A 14,551-nucleotide genomic window follows, 5' to 3' on the forward strand; every position below is an offset into this window, starting at 1 on the left:
TCGCTGCCTGGCTTTTAATCAACAGAACTGAATCTGCTAACTCATAACACTTTTAAATCAGTTTTACCCTCTGTACTTCCGAAAGCACTTGTGGTGAAGACAAAGATTGCCACAGGAAACACAATATGGTCTAGAGAGGAAGTAACAAGAGCAGTACCACAAGCTAATCTTGTAACTGTTAACGCTGAATGAACTCTAGCTCACAGGTCCTACATGAAATGCCGCTGTCAAGCCACTGGAAATTCATGGTGTGGAATCTTCTTTCCATGATTTCAGGTAGACTGATTGTAGCCATGATTCTTTTCCCCCAGAATGCTAAGTTTTCAATTAACAGCAGTAAGACAATCACTTTGAAAATAACTTTTCATTTGAAAATTCTGTATCTTAGTAGATTCTGTATTAAAAATGAAAATAAAAACAACAAAAAACAAGCAAAACTATATTTTGGATATTTTTCTGTTAGCTCTGTAAGGTTTAATTTTCACACAGAAGACAATCTTGCTTTTACTGGCCACTTATTCTTCCTGTCTATAAATAAGTGATGTTTAATGTTTTCTCCAGGTGGGTCAATTTGGTGAAAAACTGGAAGAATGAGGGATATCACAAGAAGTCTTACCTTTAGCTCTCCAACCATTTTGAGCACAGCAGCAATTCTGGTAGTTACAAAGCATGATAGAACACTGCACGTTATTTTACTCACAAAATATACACACTGCTTCAGATTTTTGGTCATTTTCAACTTTTACATTACTGATATAAAAGTAAAGTTTCTCACAAAGTTATAAATCATATGTTCTAGTTAAATACAGTCTATATTTTCAAACTATTTCAAATGATTATTTTTCTTTGATGTGGTCCAATGTAAATTTTAGACGAAGTTCTGAATTGAAGACTAGTAACTGTTACAAGCTGCATAAAAAAAACGTGGCAGCAGTGTGCAAATACCTTCCAGAAAGCAGAACTACCAGGTTGAATGCAAAAAGAGACAAGTGCACAGAAAATCACAATTTAGCTACTATTCATCCTAACTATATAGCTTATGGTCAAATGGCACCACTTCATACATACAGATACTGATGTTAAAACAATCCACATCTACCAATTTTAATGATATTTTTAATACATCTATATTCTTCATTTAACAATGAACAATGTCAAAGATTCAAATTATGCTTGTAACAAAGAATAGAACTGGAAATCCTCTCGCTTAGTCTTTAACACATAGAGCACATCCTCATTTTCTTAAACCCAACAGACTCAAATGTGCTCTTGCAGTAGCGTCAATAAAAACAGCACCATAATGACTACATAAGCTAACATACAATACAACCAACTGAGGCAACTCTTAGTGAAACGAGAATTATATGATTATGATTTTTAGCAAAAGTTCTGGTGATTGTTGAAACTGTAAATTTTACAAACTACCTTGTAGTTTCATAATATTAAGTAATGGTAAGCTGATTCAATCTTCACTTTCTAAATCTATTGCTGCTAGAGTTACTTCACAAATAAGATGAGTAAAAGCTGAGCTACCACATATCTGGCAAATTTAATCCATTCATTTATATTCAGGTGATCCCAGACTGTGGTGCCATTATTTCCAATGTACATCATTAAAGGCAGACAACTTTTTACAGTAATTTTCTGTATTGCTAACATCTGTTTGAAGTAGCAGTCATACTGCTGATCACCTATCTTATGCACATATTATTAAAATGTGACTAGACCTCCCTCTGCAACTCGCCGTGGAGGGCACAACACACCATGCTGCGGGGAACAAGGACTTTGATGAGGCTGTTAAAGAAATTTTCTTCCTCGTCAACCATACTGCCCTCAGATAAAAACAGTGGCTTTTGCTGTTGGTGGACGAAACAGCAGAGGTTGAATTCCCACCCGTCAGCTAGAGACACAAAAGATGGGCACTGAAGCAGCTGCATTTCCCTACAGAGTAAGTCCAGCTCCTAGCTGGCATTGGCCATTTGATCTCTACTTACCATGAAACAGGACTGGACACTGGGCTGTGAGGGCTCTGAAGCTGGAGTTCTTGGTCCTCAGGCAGAAAGAATGACCAAGTATGTTGGAGAGTACATGCAAGAAGGTGACTCAACTCCAGGCCAGAGGCCAGTAGAGCTTTTTGGTAAAGCCCTGGAAACTCACAGGTGTTATCTGAAAACCACCTCCAAGCTAGTACCAACCAGCCTGCCATCCATGCAAAACCCACCTCTCATTAATCAAAGGATAATGACACTAGCAAACAGGCAGCCCAGGAATTGCCAAGGCCTGCTTCTGGGTTCGGGATGATACGATGTCTGCCTCTATATTTATAAAACCAACTTGTTAAAGTGAAACAGTCTGGAATCCTTACTGGAGTTTGCAAAAAGCAACAAAAAATCCAAAACATATTCACAAAACCAAACACATTTTGGTCCAACTCCAGGAAAAAAAAAAAAAAATCAGCCTCTTGCTCGTTTAAGAATGATGCGTTCTATCTATGCAGGTAACAAAGTTGAACTGGGACCTCCTAACCTCCTAGAAGGGAGCACGAAAAATGAGAAGTGGCCCTCAACAGCAACAGAAGAAAACTTTCTCTCTTTCTCTCCCTCCCATGAAAAGAATCAGGAGGGAGGATGATGAGATCCATCCAAACGTCACAGAAAGTTTTAGCTATTTAAAAAGCCAAAAGCAAATTTACAGTCTATAAATTGCTAGCACATGCAAGGCCATGAAAACATTTTTGGTACCCATGGATGGCAGGAAAAGTATAAAGCAAAGTTCTGGTGTGGTCCAAATTCAGAGGGGCAAAGGCACTGTGAAAATAAAATAGAGGAAATATTTATGGAATTAAGCTAAAAGATGCAACATAAGCTCTTTTTAAAAGTATCTAGTAATCTAAGCAAACTCTATTAGTATCTAAACAACAGTCAATCTCATGACAACTGAATTAGGTTTTAAAAGGACTAAGAACACCCTCAAGTATGTTGTTGGTATGCTGACTGTAAAAAGCTGGTGAATATTCTTACTGGGAGATATAGCCACAGGAAACGACAGATTCAATCGCTGTATTCTATGCCTTGGGAAATTCAGGTATGAGCTCCAACTTCCTGAATTAAAGCTTCAAAGCAAATGGCGTGGAAGGCCACTTCATAGTTCAACAGCCTCCCAGGAATCCTAATGGAGCCCAAGGAAGGCAAGGCCGCCCCGCTCGGCAGGGAGGTGCCACCCCACCCTCCACGACCCAGGAGCCGCCCCAGCACGCCCGTTCGGAGGACGCCGCTGCAGCCTCCAGCGGGGCAGCCTCCTGAGCAGCCAAACGCCAATGCTGGCGATAAATCTGGGCCTCTCGTAAACAAAGCTGGAAAATACATTATTTCTACAGGAACTCGGTGGAACCTGGAGGGAGGAACACAACTCCAAACTGCCACCTACACAGTCACGCAGGAATAAAATACGCCGCGCTAGTACTTACGATGGGGAGCCCGCCGCCTTCGCACAGCACAAACGCTCCGACACAGAACCCCCTCTCCCCCCCGGGCGGGACGCGCAGCCAGCGGGGGCACGGGGCGGCGGCACGGGGCGGCGGCGCTCTCCCGGAGGACGCTGCCAGCTGCTGAGGCGAGGCGAGGCGAGGCGCCGGGAGCACGGCGCTCCGGCCGGCAGGGCAGGGCAGGGCAGGGCAGGGCAGGGCCCGGCCCGCGGAGCCCCCGCGCTCCCCGGGCAGGCTCCGAGCGGGCACCGCGCGGAGCCCCGGGGCCGCCCCGGGCACTCACCCCGGCAGCGACCGCGCGTGCCGAGGCGGGGCGCGGGGCGCCGGCGCAGCCTTCGCGGCTCCCCAGCTCGGAGCGCCGGCAAGGGGCAGCGGGCGGCGGAACCGGGGCTGCACCGCTCGCAGGGCCGGGCCGGGCCGGGGGCACCGCGCTCGGCCGCCCCCGGGGTGCCGGCACCCCCCCAGCCCCGCCGCAGCCCCGCCGGGGGAGGGGGCGGGGCCGGGCCGGGCCCCTCCTGCCCCCGCCCCCCGGCGCCGGCAGCGCGGAGGGGAGGGGAGGGGGAGGAGGAGGAGGAGGAGGGAGGCTGGGCTGGGCTGGGCTGGGCTGGGCCGCGCCGCGCCGCTCGCTGCAGCGCTCGGCTCCGCTCGCCGAGGAGGAGGGAGAGGAGAGGGAGCGCCGCGCCTCGCCTCGCCTCAGCCGCCCGGCCCGCGCCGCGCCGCTCGCTGCCCGCCGCCGCCCCGCTCGCTCCCGCCTCCGCCCGGCGCCGAAGATGGCCGGCTGGCAGAGCTACGTGGACAACCTGATGTGCGATGGCTGCTGCCAGGAGGCCGCCATTGTGGGGTACTGCGACGCCAAGTACGTCTGGGCAGCCACGGCCGGCGGCATCTTCCAGAGCATCACGGTGAGGGCGGCGGCGGCGCCGGGCGATGGGGCGCCCGCGGGCGGGCCCGGGGACGGGGGCACCTTGCGGGGGGCGGGGGGGGATCGGCGGCCGCCCCGGGGTGTGTGTGGGGGGGGGGGGAGGCGGGGGGGCGGCGGCAGGCCCGCGCCGCAGAGCCGCTGAGGCGGGCCGGGGGGGACCGCGGCGCGGCGCCGCCTTTTTGTCTCCGTCCGCCCGCGGCCGCGGGGGTGGAAGGCCGGGGGTGGAAGGCCGGGCCTGGGCGCGGGGGCGGGGGCCGGTGCCGGCGCGCGGGGGCCGCGGGAGGCGGCGGCGCGGCGGGAGAGGCCGCGCGCGGCGGGGCTTGCGTAGGGCTGGCTGCGCCTGGGCCCGGCGCTGCGGCGAGGCTTACGTGCGCGGCGTAGGCGGCGTTCGTGAATGCCCACCTCGCCGCTGGCTCCATGTTTTCCATCGCCAAGATGGCGCACTGCCATTGATTCCTCCCTCCCTCCCCTCCCCCAGCCCTGCCCGTCCTCCCCCCGCTGCCGCCCGGGCCCGGGCCCGGCTCCCGCTGCCCGTGCGGAGGCGCCGCGCGGGGCGGGCCCTGCGGCACCGCGGCCCCCTCCCCTCCCCTCCCCTCCCCTCGCCTGCCGCTCCGCGCCGGGCCCGGTGTCGGGGCCGGGGCCGAGCGCGGCGCGGGGCGGCTGGGCCGGGCCTGCCGTGACTCTGCACTTTGCGGCGGCCGCCGCCTCGTGTCGCGGCCGGGGCCCGGCCCCCGCGGCGCCCCCCTCCCGGGCCGTGCCGCGGCTGCCCCCGCTGCGGGGCCGTGCCCCGCCCGGCAGGGGCCGCGGCAGCCGCTCGGCGAGGGCAGGCGCCGGAGGCCGGCACCCGGCCCGGCCGCGAGGGGCGGAGGGCCGGCCGGCTCGCCTGCGCCGTGCTCGGTGTCGGACCCGGCTCCTGCGGGCACCGAAAGGCGTTTGGCACTTCGTAAGTTCAGCCGGCCGGTGCTTCCGCTAACGACGCCTTGGTACCCAGCACCATGGCCGTGAAGGGTTTCGGGACAGCAGTTCCACCGCTTCCAGGGGCAGCAAAGCAGCGCAATGCATACTCCTGATAACAAAGCAGTGTGTGCTGGAGTACTTCCTGGTGGGAACGAGGGGAAGCTTTCTGTCTACTCCTCTCGGCCAGGGACAGGACGCTTTTGAAATAGAGATTGGGCGATAAGATAAAGTAGCGCTAACTCTGGACTTTTTTCTTTGACAGCCAGTAGAAATAGATATGATTGTAGGAAAAGACCGAGAGGGTTTCTTCACCAACGGTCTGACCCTTGGTGCAAAGAAGTGCTCTGTGATCAGAGATAGCCTGTATGTTGATGGTGACTGCACAATGGACATCAGGACAAAGAGTCAAGGTGGTGAGCCGACATACAACGTTGCTGTAGGCAGAGCTGGCCGAGGTAAGCGGGAATTAATTCACTCGTAGATCATTCAGTTAACAGTATGGGCATAGGCTCTGGTTACTAAGTCCAAAATGTTGTATTTAATGGTTAACTAATCAGGGTGGGTGGCGGTGGTCTGGCTGATTAACTAGATTTTTGCCTATGATTAAACACTTGTCCTGGTTCCCCCATGTGTGATCACGGTTGGGTGCTAGGCTGTGAAACGGTTGACGAGATCTCAGGCAAGAAGGACCTGGTTATTGCAAGATAGTTGGCAAATTTACTCCAGCAACTGAAGTTTACAGTAGAATACCATAGGGATACATTAACGATTTATAGTGAAATAAGCTTTTACATTGAAAATGTCTCAACTGAAAGTTTATTCTGCACAGAAGTGAATTTCTTGTATGAGCTACTTCCACTTGCCTTTTAACAAGTTCTACACTAACTCTTCTTGCACTTACTATTGAGCTCTCTGAAGTCTGTCTTTGGGGAAAAAATGCCTGTCCAATTTGGTATCAGGGAGAAACTTGCTTTATGCTAGTTTGTCTACTCCTTGTGCTCCTCACTTATATTCCAGCAAAACATGCTACTGAGAAGGCATTATGCTCGAATGTTTAAAAAAAAAAAAAAAAAAAAGCCTCAAAATACTGGCTACAAGCAGTATGCATTGTGTTCAGAATACCTAGCTTATCTGGCTGTAGAATAAATTCATGATTACTGGACTTCTGCGTATAAAGTTTCTTTAAAAAAAGGCAAAATTTGTCTGTAAGTTAAAGCCAGGTGGCAAGTGTTTGCAGCACTTAAATAAAACAAGCAGAGTTCTGACTCTGCTGCAAATTATGAAATGCTAGTGAGAACTGTCTGTCTTAAGCCTTTTCTGAGCAAATTGCTATGGAGTTGTACAATCACCTGTAGGTAGGCTGACTGCAGTATTTCCAATTACACTGTGCCTAACTTGGGAAACAATTGGGCTTCTGAGAGAACAGTCCTTAGCGTGTCTGTGTACCTGCTAGTGACATCTGCTGGCAATTTGCAGATGGTGTGTACTGCTGAAGAGCCTTACCACGTTCTTGTTGGCAAGACAGCTGGGACACTTCATCACCAGAGTTTTGAGATTAGTTGGAGTCAGCATTAAAATCTTTGTCTTATGCAAAACGTGAAGCGTGCTTTATAGTCGTATTATTGCATGATAAGTCTTAGTCCAGGTCTGACCCTATGGATTTTTTTGCTAGCAATAAGAGTTATTCTGGTTCTTAGACTGACTGGCAGTGTCCACTGCAGACATGACTATTACCTTTTGTGCTCCTCAGCATCACAGTTCTTCTACGTGTACACCTACTTTTGTCCCTGACACCGCTTTTTCTCCCCCTTGTTTTTTAACATGTAGCCAGGGTTTCCTGGCTGGGCGATAGCAGATGGTAGATAGGCACTACAGTTCTTTTTTGAGGAAGTTGGTGGCATTTTTTTTTTTTTTTTTTTTTTTTTTAAGCAATGAATTCATGGCTTACCTGAAGAATAACCTGTGCCTTCTCCCAGCCCTGTCTACATCTGTATTTTTTACAAGATTTCTGTAAAACTAGCTTAATACCAAAGTACTAGATCTTGAATTTGAGTGTGTTTATTGCGCTGCCTAAAACTTGCATTATTTCCTTGTCTAACACACACTTTTAAAAACTTTTTTCTTTTCTCTTTCAGTCTTGGTCTTTGTAATGGGCAAAGAAGGGGTCCATGGAGGCGGATTGAATAAGAAGGCATACTCAATGGCAAAATACTTGAGAGACTCTGGGTTCTAGTTGCTAGGCAGACTGTTAAGTACTAGGGGAAGATTGCTATTAAACTTTCCTGGCGGTGAGCTTTAAACCTTACATTCTGGAAACTTTATTAGCAATGCAGGGTGATGGGGTATGAACCTGTGTCTCCTTTGTATCCCTTTGTTGGTGGGGAAAGGTGTTATTTTTTTTTCTTTAATTCTGTTCATTTCTGTTTTGTTTCCTTGTGTACTCCAGCATTGGTTATAGTCATGGGAAAGGAAGGTGTCCATGGAGGGACACTCAACAAGAAAGCATATGAACTGGCTTTATACCTGAGGAGGTCTGACGTCTAAGCAGCCTCTCCCCATCCAGCTAGCAACTGTCTTCATCACCATCCAGTTGTGTTCAGTGCTACCAGACTGTAGATGGTAGTTTGTGTTTTTTATTTACCCATTTTCTAATGTCATAATTCCAGTTACCCTTTGTTCATTTGTATGTTAACCACTGTGTGTAACCAAGTCCCGTATTTGGCACCATTACTGCACCACAAAGATGATATGCATGATACCTTGAAAAACTATTGGGAGGGGAATATGCCAAGTGTAGGCTTTGCTTTGTCTTAGCAATTAGTGTATATTGACAACTAAAACAACTTAAATACTAAACAAGGTGCCGATTGTACAATCTAATTTGATTGATGCCTCTTCAGCACTTTGAGCAATTACACAGCTCACTAGTCTTCCTTTCATAGAGCATGGTTGGGAGGAAAAAGTGCATGCATATCTTTATTTCTGTCCCTTTCCCCTCGTGTTTTTGTTGTGTTTTTTTTTTGTTGTTTTTTTTTTTAATCCACGTATGTTTGCTTACACCTATTTTTATAGTGCCTGGTTTGTTTAACCAATTTGCCACTCAAAAGCTATTAATGTTAAATTAGTTTTGTTGTTGCACTTCACTGTAGGTTTAAGACTCACTTTTTCTTCATGATGTATGAAGCTTGTACTGCTTAATAAGTGCAATCGCAAAACTATCAAAGGGTACAGATGCACTTCCTCCCATGACCTTACAACCACCATCCCAAATGAATCCCCAGGGACATTCCATCTTTGCAATAGCTCAGGCACTTTTTTTTTTTTGCCAGCTCCTGTTCTGTAGTTAAATTGTAAAAGGCTGCCATTATGGACATTAGATATCCCAACATAACCATCTGGAGTGTGTCTGGTTTCAGTTTTTCATAGGACCAATTTTAATTTGCAGCTTGGGTTGTTCTTTGTTTGTTTTTTTTTTTTTTTTTTTTTTTTTTTAAATTAAACTACAATATCATTGTGGAAAACTGCCACCTTCAGCTATTCTGGGAGTGCTGACTGACTCCAGTCTTTCTGCCAGATTAGTTACTGGTTAAAGAGTTCTGCTGCTCTGAAGCCATTATTCAGATGAAGGTTGGTAGTTTGAAAGCTAACCTGTCAAAATGATGCCATTTCAAACCTAAATTCTTCATTCGGCCTGTCACACCCTTGCTGCAGAAATCATGGAGTGAACTGCCTTGTGCACTAGTCATTTGAAATGTCTGTAACCAAACTCTCAGTTCAGGCACGGTACTAACTTGTATGTCCATTTAAAGAGAACTGCAGAACTCTGTATACAAAAGAATAAATGGGAGATGGTATTGGTTGGAATAACTGACTTGGCTGTCTTGTGATGAATTTTTTAATATGTATTCTGTGCCATACTATTGTTTAAAAAAAATGAACTGTTGCTATTGTGAGATGGATTTTAACTGACTACAAGGGTTTCTTTTGAATGGCACTACTTTAGGGACATTCTAGTATTTGCTTCTATTGTTGGGCCTTGTGGATAATGTACAGATTTAAACAAATTCTTGTTGCTGATTTGTCCATTTCTTTCCCTGCACTTTGTTACATCTGGGATACAGTCTAACTCATCTGATTTAATATGCATTTCAAAAAATGCCATAACTATTAAAAACACCTTGTTTACAGACAGATGAAATAAATTTATTCCAACCAAACAAAACAAGACTGTTTGTAATTTTTCCCTCTCCAGCTATCCTCTGAAGCCTTTCCTCATTGCATGGCTGACTACTCTAATACTTGATCAAAGTGCAGTTGTAAGGTTTGTGAAATAGTAATAGTATGATAATACCACTCTAGTTAAAGGACAAAATTCTAAGCCTTTATAAAAGGCCTTTAATGTAGATATATCTAAATTACGAGATTCCTTTTGGCTACCTCTGCGTTTACCAGACTAAAGAGGGATTTATTCCCAGCTGTTCTACAGCATTTCCCATCCTATGAAAATGTAAAAAAAAAAAAAAAAAAAAAAAAAAAAAAAAAATTAAAAAAAGGAAAAACAGAAGCAAGAGGAGACCTCTGCCACACAATCTATTCAGTAGGATTAGAGCTTGCTCCCCTCTGGTAGGGAAGAGGCTTAAGGTCTGCCAGCTAAACAGTATCTGTGAGGCTTCTGGTGTGTCTGCTACCAAAGTACTCTGAAAGCATGAGTCAGGTGAAAGCAGTGTGCCTTTTAAGATCTGATAGTAAACAATGGGAATTTGAGGGAGGGGGAGAAGAAAGAAAAGCCCAGACCTTAGATAGAGGTTAATCTTCAGCTAAGGTGATGCTTTTCCTAGTCCCGACAGTGCCAGTTACTTGCTGCTTGGATGTTACCATCAAGATGCCATTGCTCTCCCCTATCTCTCCCTTCATCTTAATCTTCAGTGTAACCGTTGCACCTACTTTTGCTCCTAGCGCCCCCTCTAACTGAAGCCTTCACATACGCAATATTTATCTCCTCTGGCTGCTTGAGTGGCTTAGGGTCTGAGCTGTACCTTCCACCTTTAATGTCTGTTATAGTGCTACAATTGAAACAGACTAGAACAAGCCCACAGCCCAGAACAAGTTCACTTTTGGTAGTTTCTAATACAGAGGATGCAAACCTCTCACTTTTCCAGTGAAATTGTTATATCAGAATGTGTTTTGCTCTGTATCTAAATTTTGCCTAAACCAAACTTAAAATTGCACTTACATTCTTATTACAGGATTTTTATTTTTGATTGAAATTTTTCAATAATGAGGCCATCACATCAGGAATTACCTGTAATGGCACCTCAGAGGCAGGAGTAACATAAGCACATACCAAGTACTTACCCTCCCATTCCTTATTCAACCTAATGTTTCTTTATGCTCAATCCCCTGTTCTGAGCACATGTCCAGAGGAGGCATCTACATTGTCACCTAGCTATAGCTACTACTTCTTGTGAGAAATCGTTGCTAAAACTACTTTCCCAAATGCTGTTCGATTTCCACAGCAAAATGGTGTCTGCACACATTATTTTAACAGAATCTACTGAAGTATATTTCTTGAATAGCCTGAATGCTCATCAAATTTGACTCCATCACGTTTAACCCCTCTACTAATTTCCAGATTATATACAACTTAAAAACAACTTAAATTCTCCAGTGCTAAGAACTTAATTTCTGACATCGGTTCATTCCACATTCAAAGTTGTTTTTTTTTCCTCCTTGCAGAAAGGTACTAAAAGAGATACAATAAAATACTTTATCTTAGACTTTATCAGTTTAATTCTATTGACACAACAAAGTCACATGCACAGCGATGTACTTACTGCCCTTCTCTTGGTGATTAGCAGCATTAACTGGCAGGCTAGACCCTGAACAGTGTAATGTTCCGCAATATAGTCCTGCTCCAGCCAGTTCTGAGGTAACAGTTTATTAGGTCATACCACTACTCACAATTCACCACTCAGGAAAATTAATGCAGAGAAGAGGCAGAGTTGCTTTAAAGTTGGGGTGGGTGTGTGGGTGTTTTTAAGGGTAGTTCTAAAGTTGTTCACTCTTCCCAAACTCAGGAAGGAAGATAATTCACTACTGACCAAACTGCTTCACTATTTTAAGATTCACTTCTCCCTCCTCTATCCCTAGTTCTTTATGCCCCTGTATGGCACACACTGGGAGATAAGGGAGAGCTGGATTTATGTGCAGACTACCAGGACTTTACAAGCTTGTAATGCTAACTTCCAGGCCATTCTAATTAGTCCCTTACTTTCTCTGAAATAACACTTCTGAAGTTAAATGCCAGCATGTTCACTTTCTCCATCCTAATCATTCACTGGCAGGTTTCAATTATACCAGCCACTAGGACAGCCTTTTAGATGGTCCATTATATTGATTTCTCACTAAATTCATTTTTTTTTTTTTATATAATGAATGCTACTTAGAATTCTGTTAGATGTTTCTTGCCTCTACTGAATTTTAACTATTTACAGAAGGAATTGCATTTTGTTTTAATATTCTGTTCTATTATTTTACACCTAGCTGTCCCATTACTACTGTTCATTCAAACATTGCCCTGGAGCTCTTCCAGTAGTATGTACTGGTTTGTTTTGCTCATTAAATCCTCTCTCTGTTCCTTGGTGACCTGTTAAGAAAAACACTTGTCAGACTTGTCACTTTTTCCTGTACTCTTCCCACCTCTGAAAATATGAGCACTTATCTTTCCTTTCAAGGGTGAGTTTTAATTCCTGTCTTTGGCATCTTTTCAGAGTAGTTTATTCTCCTATGTAATGAAAGGCTTGGTTCAAACTTATAAGAAGCTATTTATACTGCTCATACAAATAATTACATTTTGTGATAACAGTCAATGATACTATGCTATTTTATGTAGACATACACCTCAGAGGACTCATGAAGCATTTTAAATTCAGACACTAGTTATACATGTAGCTATCTACTAGATTTTTTTTTTCAGCTAGGTAACCAAGCATGAACCTCTTTCAAGTACCAGTGTGCTATTTGGAACATAGCTAGAGACCGAAGTTGGATTGATGGGCTTATAATAAAGGGAGGAAAAAAATTATATAAAAAAAAAAAGCAACTGGTAGTCAGCTGTTTGTGGCAAGGTGAGGAAACTATGCTCCTTCACATGGTAAACTAGGAGGTCATAGTCCAAAGAAAAATCCATATTTATCTCTTCCTGTAGGTTTGTGAAGACACTGCCTTTTGGGACAGAAGATTTATCCAGCAAGTTTTAATGAAATATACAAGTTATACTCAGAAATGCAGCGATTCCTTTAATGAAGTGCTGTTCTTTTCATTCACATCCCCACTGGCAATGGCAACAGATGAGTAAACTATCTGTGGTGCAAGGCAGGAGGAGGGGCGTGGGGGAGAAATGCCATCTCAGTGTTTACTACCAAGGCCTGCTGAAATGAAATTTACATTAATAGCATTAGGAAATTGGATGGTTTTTTGAAACATACAGTAGGTTTGGGATGGAAACAGTATCACTTGCTGCCTGCATTTCTCTATAGGATGGAGCATGGCAAACTAAAGTCTCCTTTCACTTTTTGTCATTGCAGCAAATACTACACTCAGTGTTAAATGTAGCATATGTTAAGAAGTTGACTTCTGTTCATGGTTCTGCATCTCTTCAAGTTTTGGGGTGCCTGAAATGCAATTATGAATAAACACATGCACTCATTACATATTAACAGTGGGAAACCTATTTTAAGAAACATCTTACAGCTTAGGTTTTCATATTTGGTCTTAACTAGACATATGCCATTTGAGGTGGAATTTTACACAGCAAAATCTAATACATTATGTTTACCCCATGGATTGGCAGTGGTTTGTATATTAATCATTATTCTTCATTATCCTTTTACCATGCCTCATTCTGAAAATGAAACCCTCTTTGCTGTTCACCAGTTCAAGAGAATTGATTTCCACTACCAGGTGTAAGGAAGGAGGGTATGTAGCTGCACTGCACATTAAGTCAGAAATAACAAATGGAAACACCTCACCTGTAATCTCCTCAGCCCAGGATTTGGCACTTTCTGACTCTCAGAACATAAACACTTAGTCTTCAGCTGTAAAGGTGTTGGCACAGCAGACAGGAAAAATGAATAGTACTCTGGCCTTATTTCCCCCATATAGATTACATGTATAGGCCTGGACTGTTTCAAGCTTCTCATCAAACTAAATGAACAAAAATTGTTTACGATGTAGCTTAGTTCCACTGCATAGTGTTGATCAGTATAAGATTTGTACTGTGATACACAGTACAACAAAGGTTAATGTTACTAAGGGATGTTCACAATTCCATGTTCTGGATCTTTAAAAATACTTTAACCTTACATGGTAATAAATGTGTAAGTACACAATGAATGTAAGGCGTAAGTTAAATAAAATCCTTTTGATACGTAAAGTGGAAAACATTTATTAACATTCTGTCAAGCTTTCCTTATTCAAGGCCATATAAAAAAAATCTCTGCATTTTGATTATACATGTGCTGTTACTTTCTACATAGTTACAGAGGTATTATATATAATTTACTTTTTTCATGATACACTGGTAAGTACTGAGTTCTGTTTAATAGTTATAAGCACTTGTTTTCAAATCAGGTATTTGAAAGGAACAATTTTTTTTTCTATATACATAATTTAGCAGATTAATGTAGCACAAAATGCTCTTTAGTAAGAGGTGTATGACTTGAGGATCAATAGAATACTTACCTAAAATTCTATGTGGAACAAAACCTTCCCTGTTTTAGTCACCCTCTCCCCAACTCCCACATCATCACTGAAAACCAGACTACATCATAGTAGCAAACAAAGCTAAATTAACATGTTACAGATGAATCTTACCTTGTGAACCACTTAAAACTAAACATATATATATTCTAAGTTTCCATATCCTAGGAACTGCTCAACAGGACTGCTTAAACTCAACTAGAGTGGCAAACTCCAAAGGATTATTTGGAATCAGTGCTTTGAGATAAAAGTGGAATTTCTTCTGCTTCGTTTTGATACATCAACATATAGAATATTGATCTGTTCTACCTTTTTTTTTTTTTCAGTAGTGGTGACAGCTTTTAGGCAAACTCTATACAAACATGCAAATACAGTTTTTGTTGGGCTTAAGGGTTAACACATACCATACACATAATAAATATTGCTAT

The 14,551-nt window shown here is 44.3% G+C and overlaps 1 protein-coding gene and 1 long non-coding RNA gene across 7 annotated transcripts in view; one reads left to right on the forward strand and one right to left on the reverse strand.

The window, feature by feature from the left end:
* LOC309881522 overlaps positions 1-3,674 on the reverse strand; it is a 60,622-nt gene extending 56,948 nt beyond the window's left edge. For 2 of the 3 annotated variants that reach the window (XR_014318143.1, XR_014318144.1), the window contains exons 1-2: positions 3,467-3,674; positions 1,995-2,807 (exon numbers count right to left, since the gene is read on the reverse strand). This is a non-coding gene — a long non-coding RNA (uncharacterized lncRNA). The remainder of the gene's footprint in view (positions 1-1,994; positions 2,808-3,466) is intronic. The other variant, XR_014318142.1, reaches the window with a different exon arrangement.
* Positions 3,675-4,079: 405 nt separating this feature from the next.
* PFN2 (profilin 2) lies at positions 4,080-8,853 on the forward strand. 4 transcript variants are annotated; one of them, XM_082766973.1, is made up of 3 exons: positions 4,080-4,386; positions 5,626-5,818; positions 7,810-8,853. In XM_082766973.1, exons 1-3 carry the CDS (start codon positions 4,255-4,257, stop codon positions 7,905-7,907), a joined length of 423 nt encoding a protein of 140 aa, XP_082623099.1. In that variant the 5' UTR covers positions 4,080-4,254; the 3' UTR covers positions 7,908-8,853. The 4 variants fall into 4 exon arrangements, with proteins under 4 accessions (XP_082623099.1, XP_082623098.1, XP_082623097.1 ...); XM_082766972.1 differs by having other exon boundaries at positions 4,081-4,386; positions 7,499-8,853; XM_082766971.1 differs by lacking the exon at positions 4,080-4,386 and adding an exon at positions 4,700-5,349.
* The last annotated feature ends 5,698 nt before the right edge of the window (positions 8,854-14,551 follow it).

This window comes from Aythya marila, assembly GCF_965140915.1.
Source record: "Aythya marila genome assembly, chromosome: 9".
Classification (NCBI taxonomy): Eukaryota; Metazoa; Chordata; class Aves; order Anseriformes; family Anatidae; genus Aythya; species Aythya marila.

Bases quoted from the DNA above. Each gene is read 5' to 3' on its own strand.
- PFN2 (XM_082766971.1), top strand. From the start codon at position 4,801: ATGCCCACCTCGCCGCTGGCTCCATGTTTTCCATCGCCAAGATGGCGC. The intron at 5,350-5,625 runs GTAAGTTCAGCC...TTTCTTTGACAG, and splicing joins CGAAAGGCGTTTGGCACTTC to CCAGTAGAAATAGATATGAT. The intron at 5,819-7,809 runs GTAAGCGGGAAT...TGTGTACTCCAG, and splicing joins TGTAGGCAGAGCTGGCCGAG to CATTGGTTATAGTCATGGGA.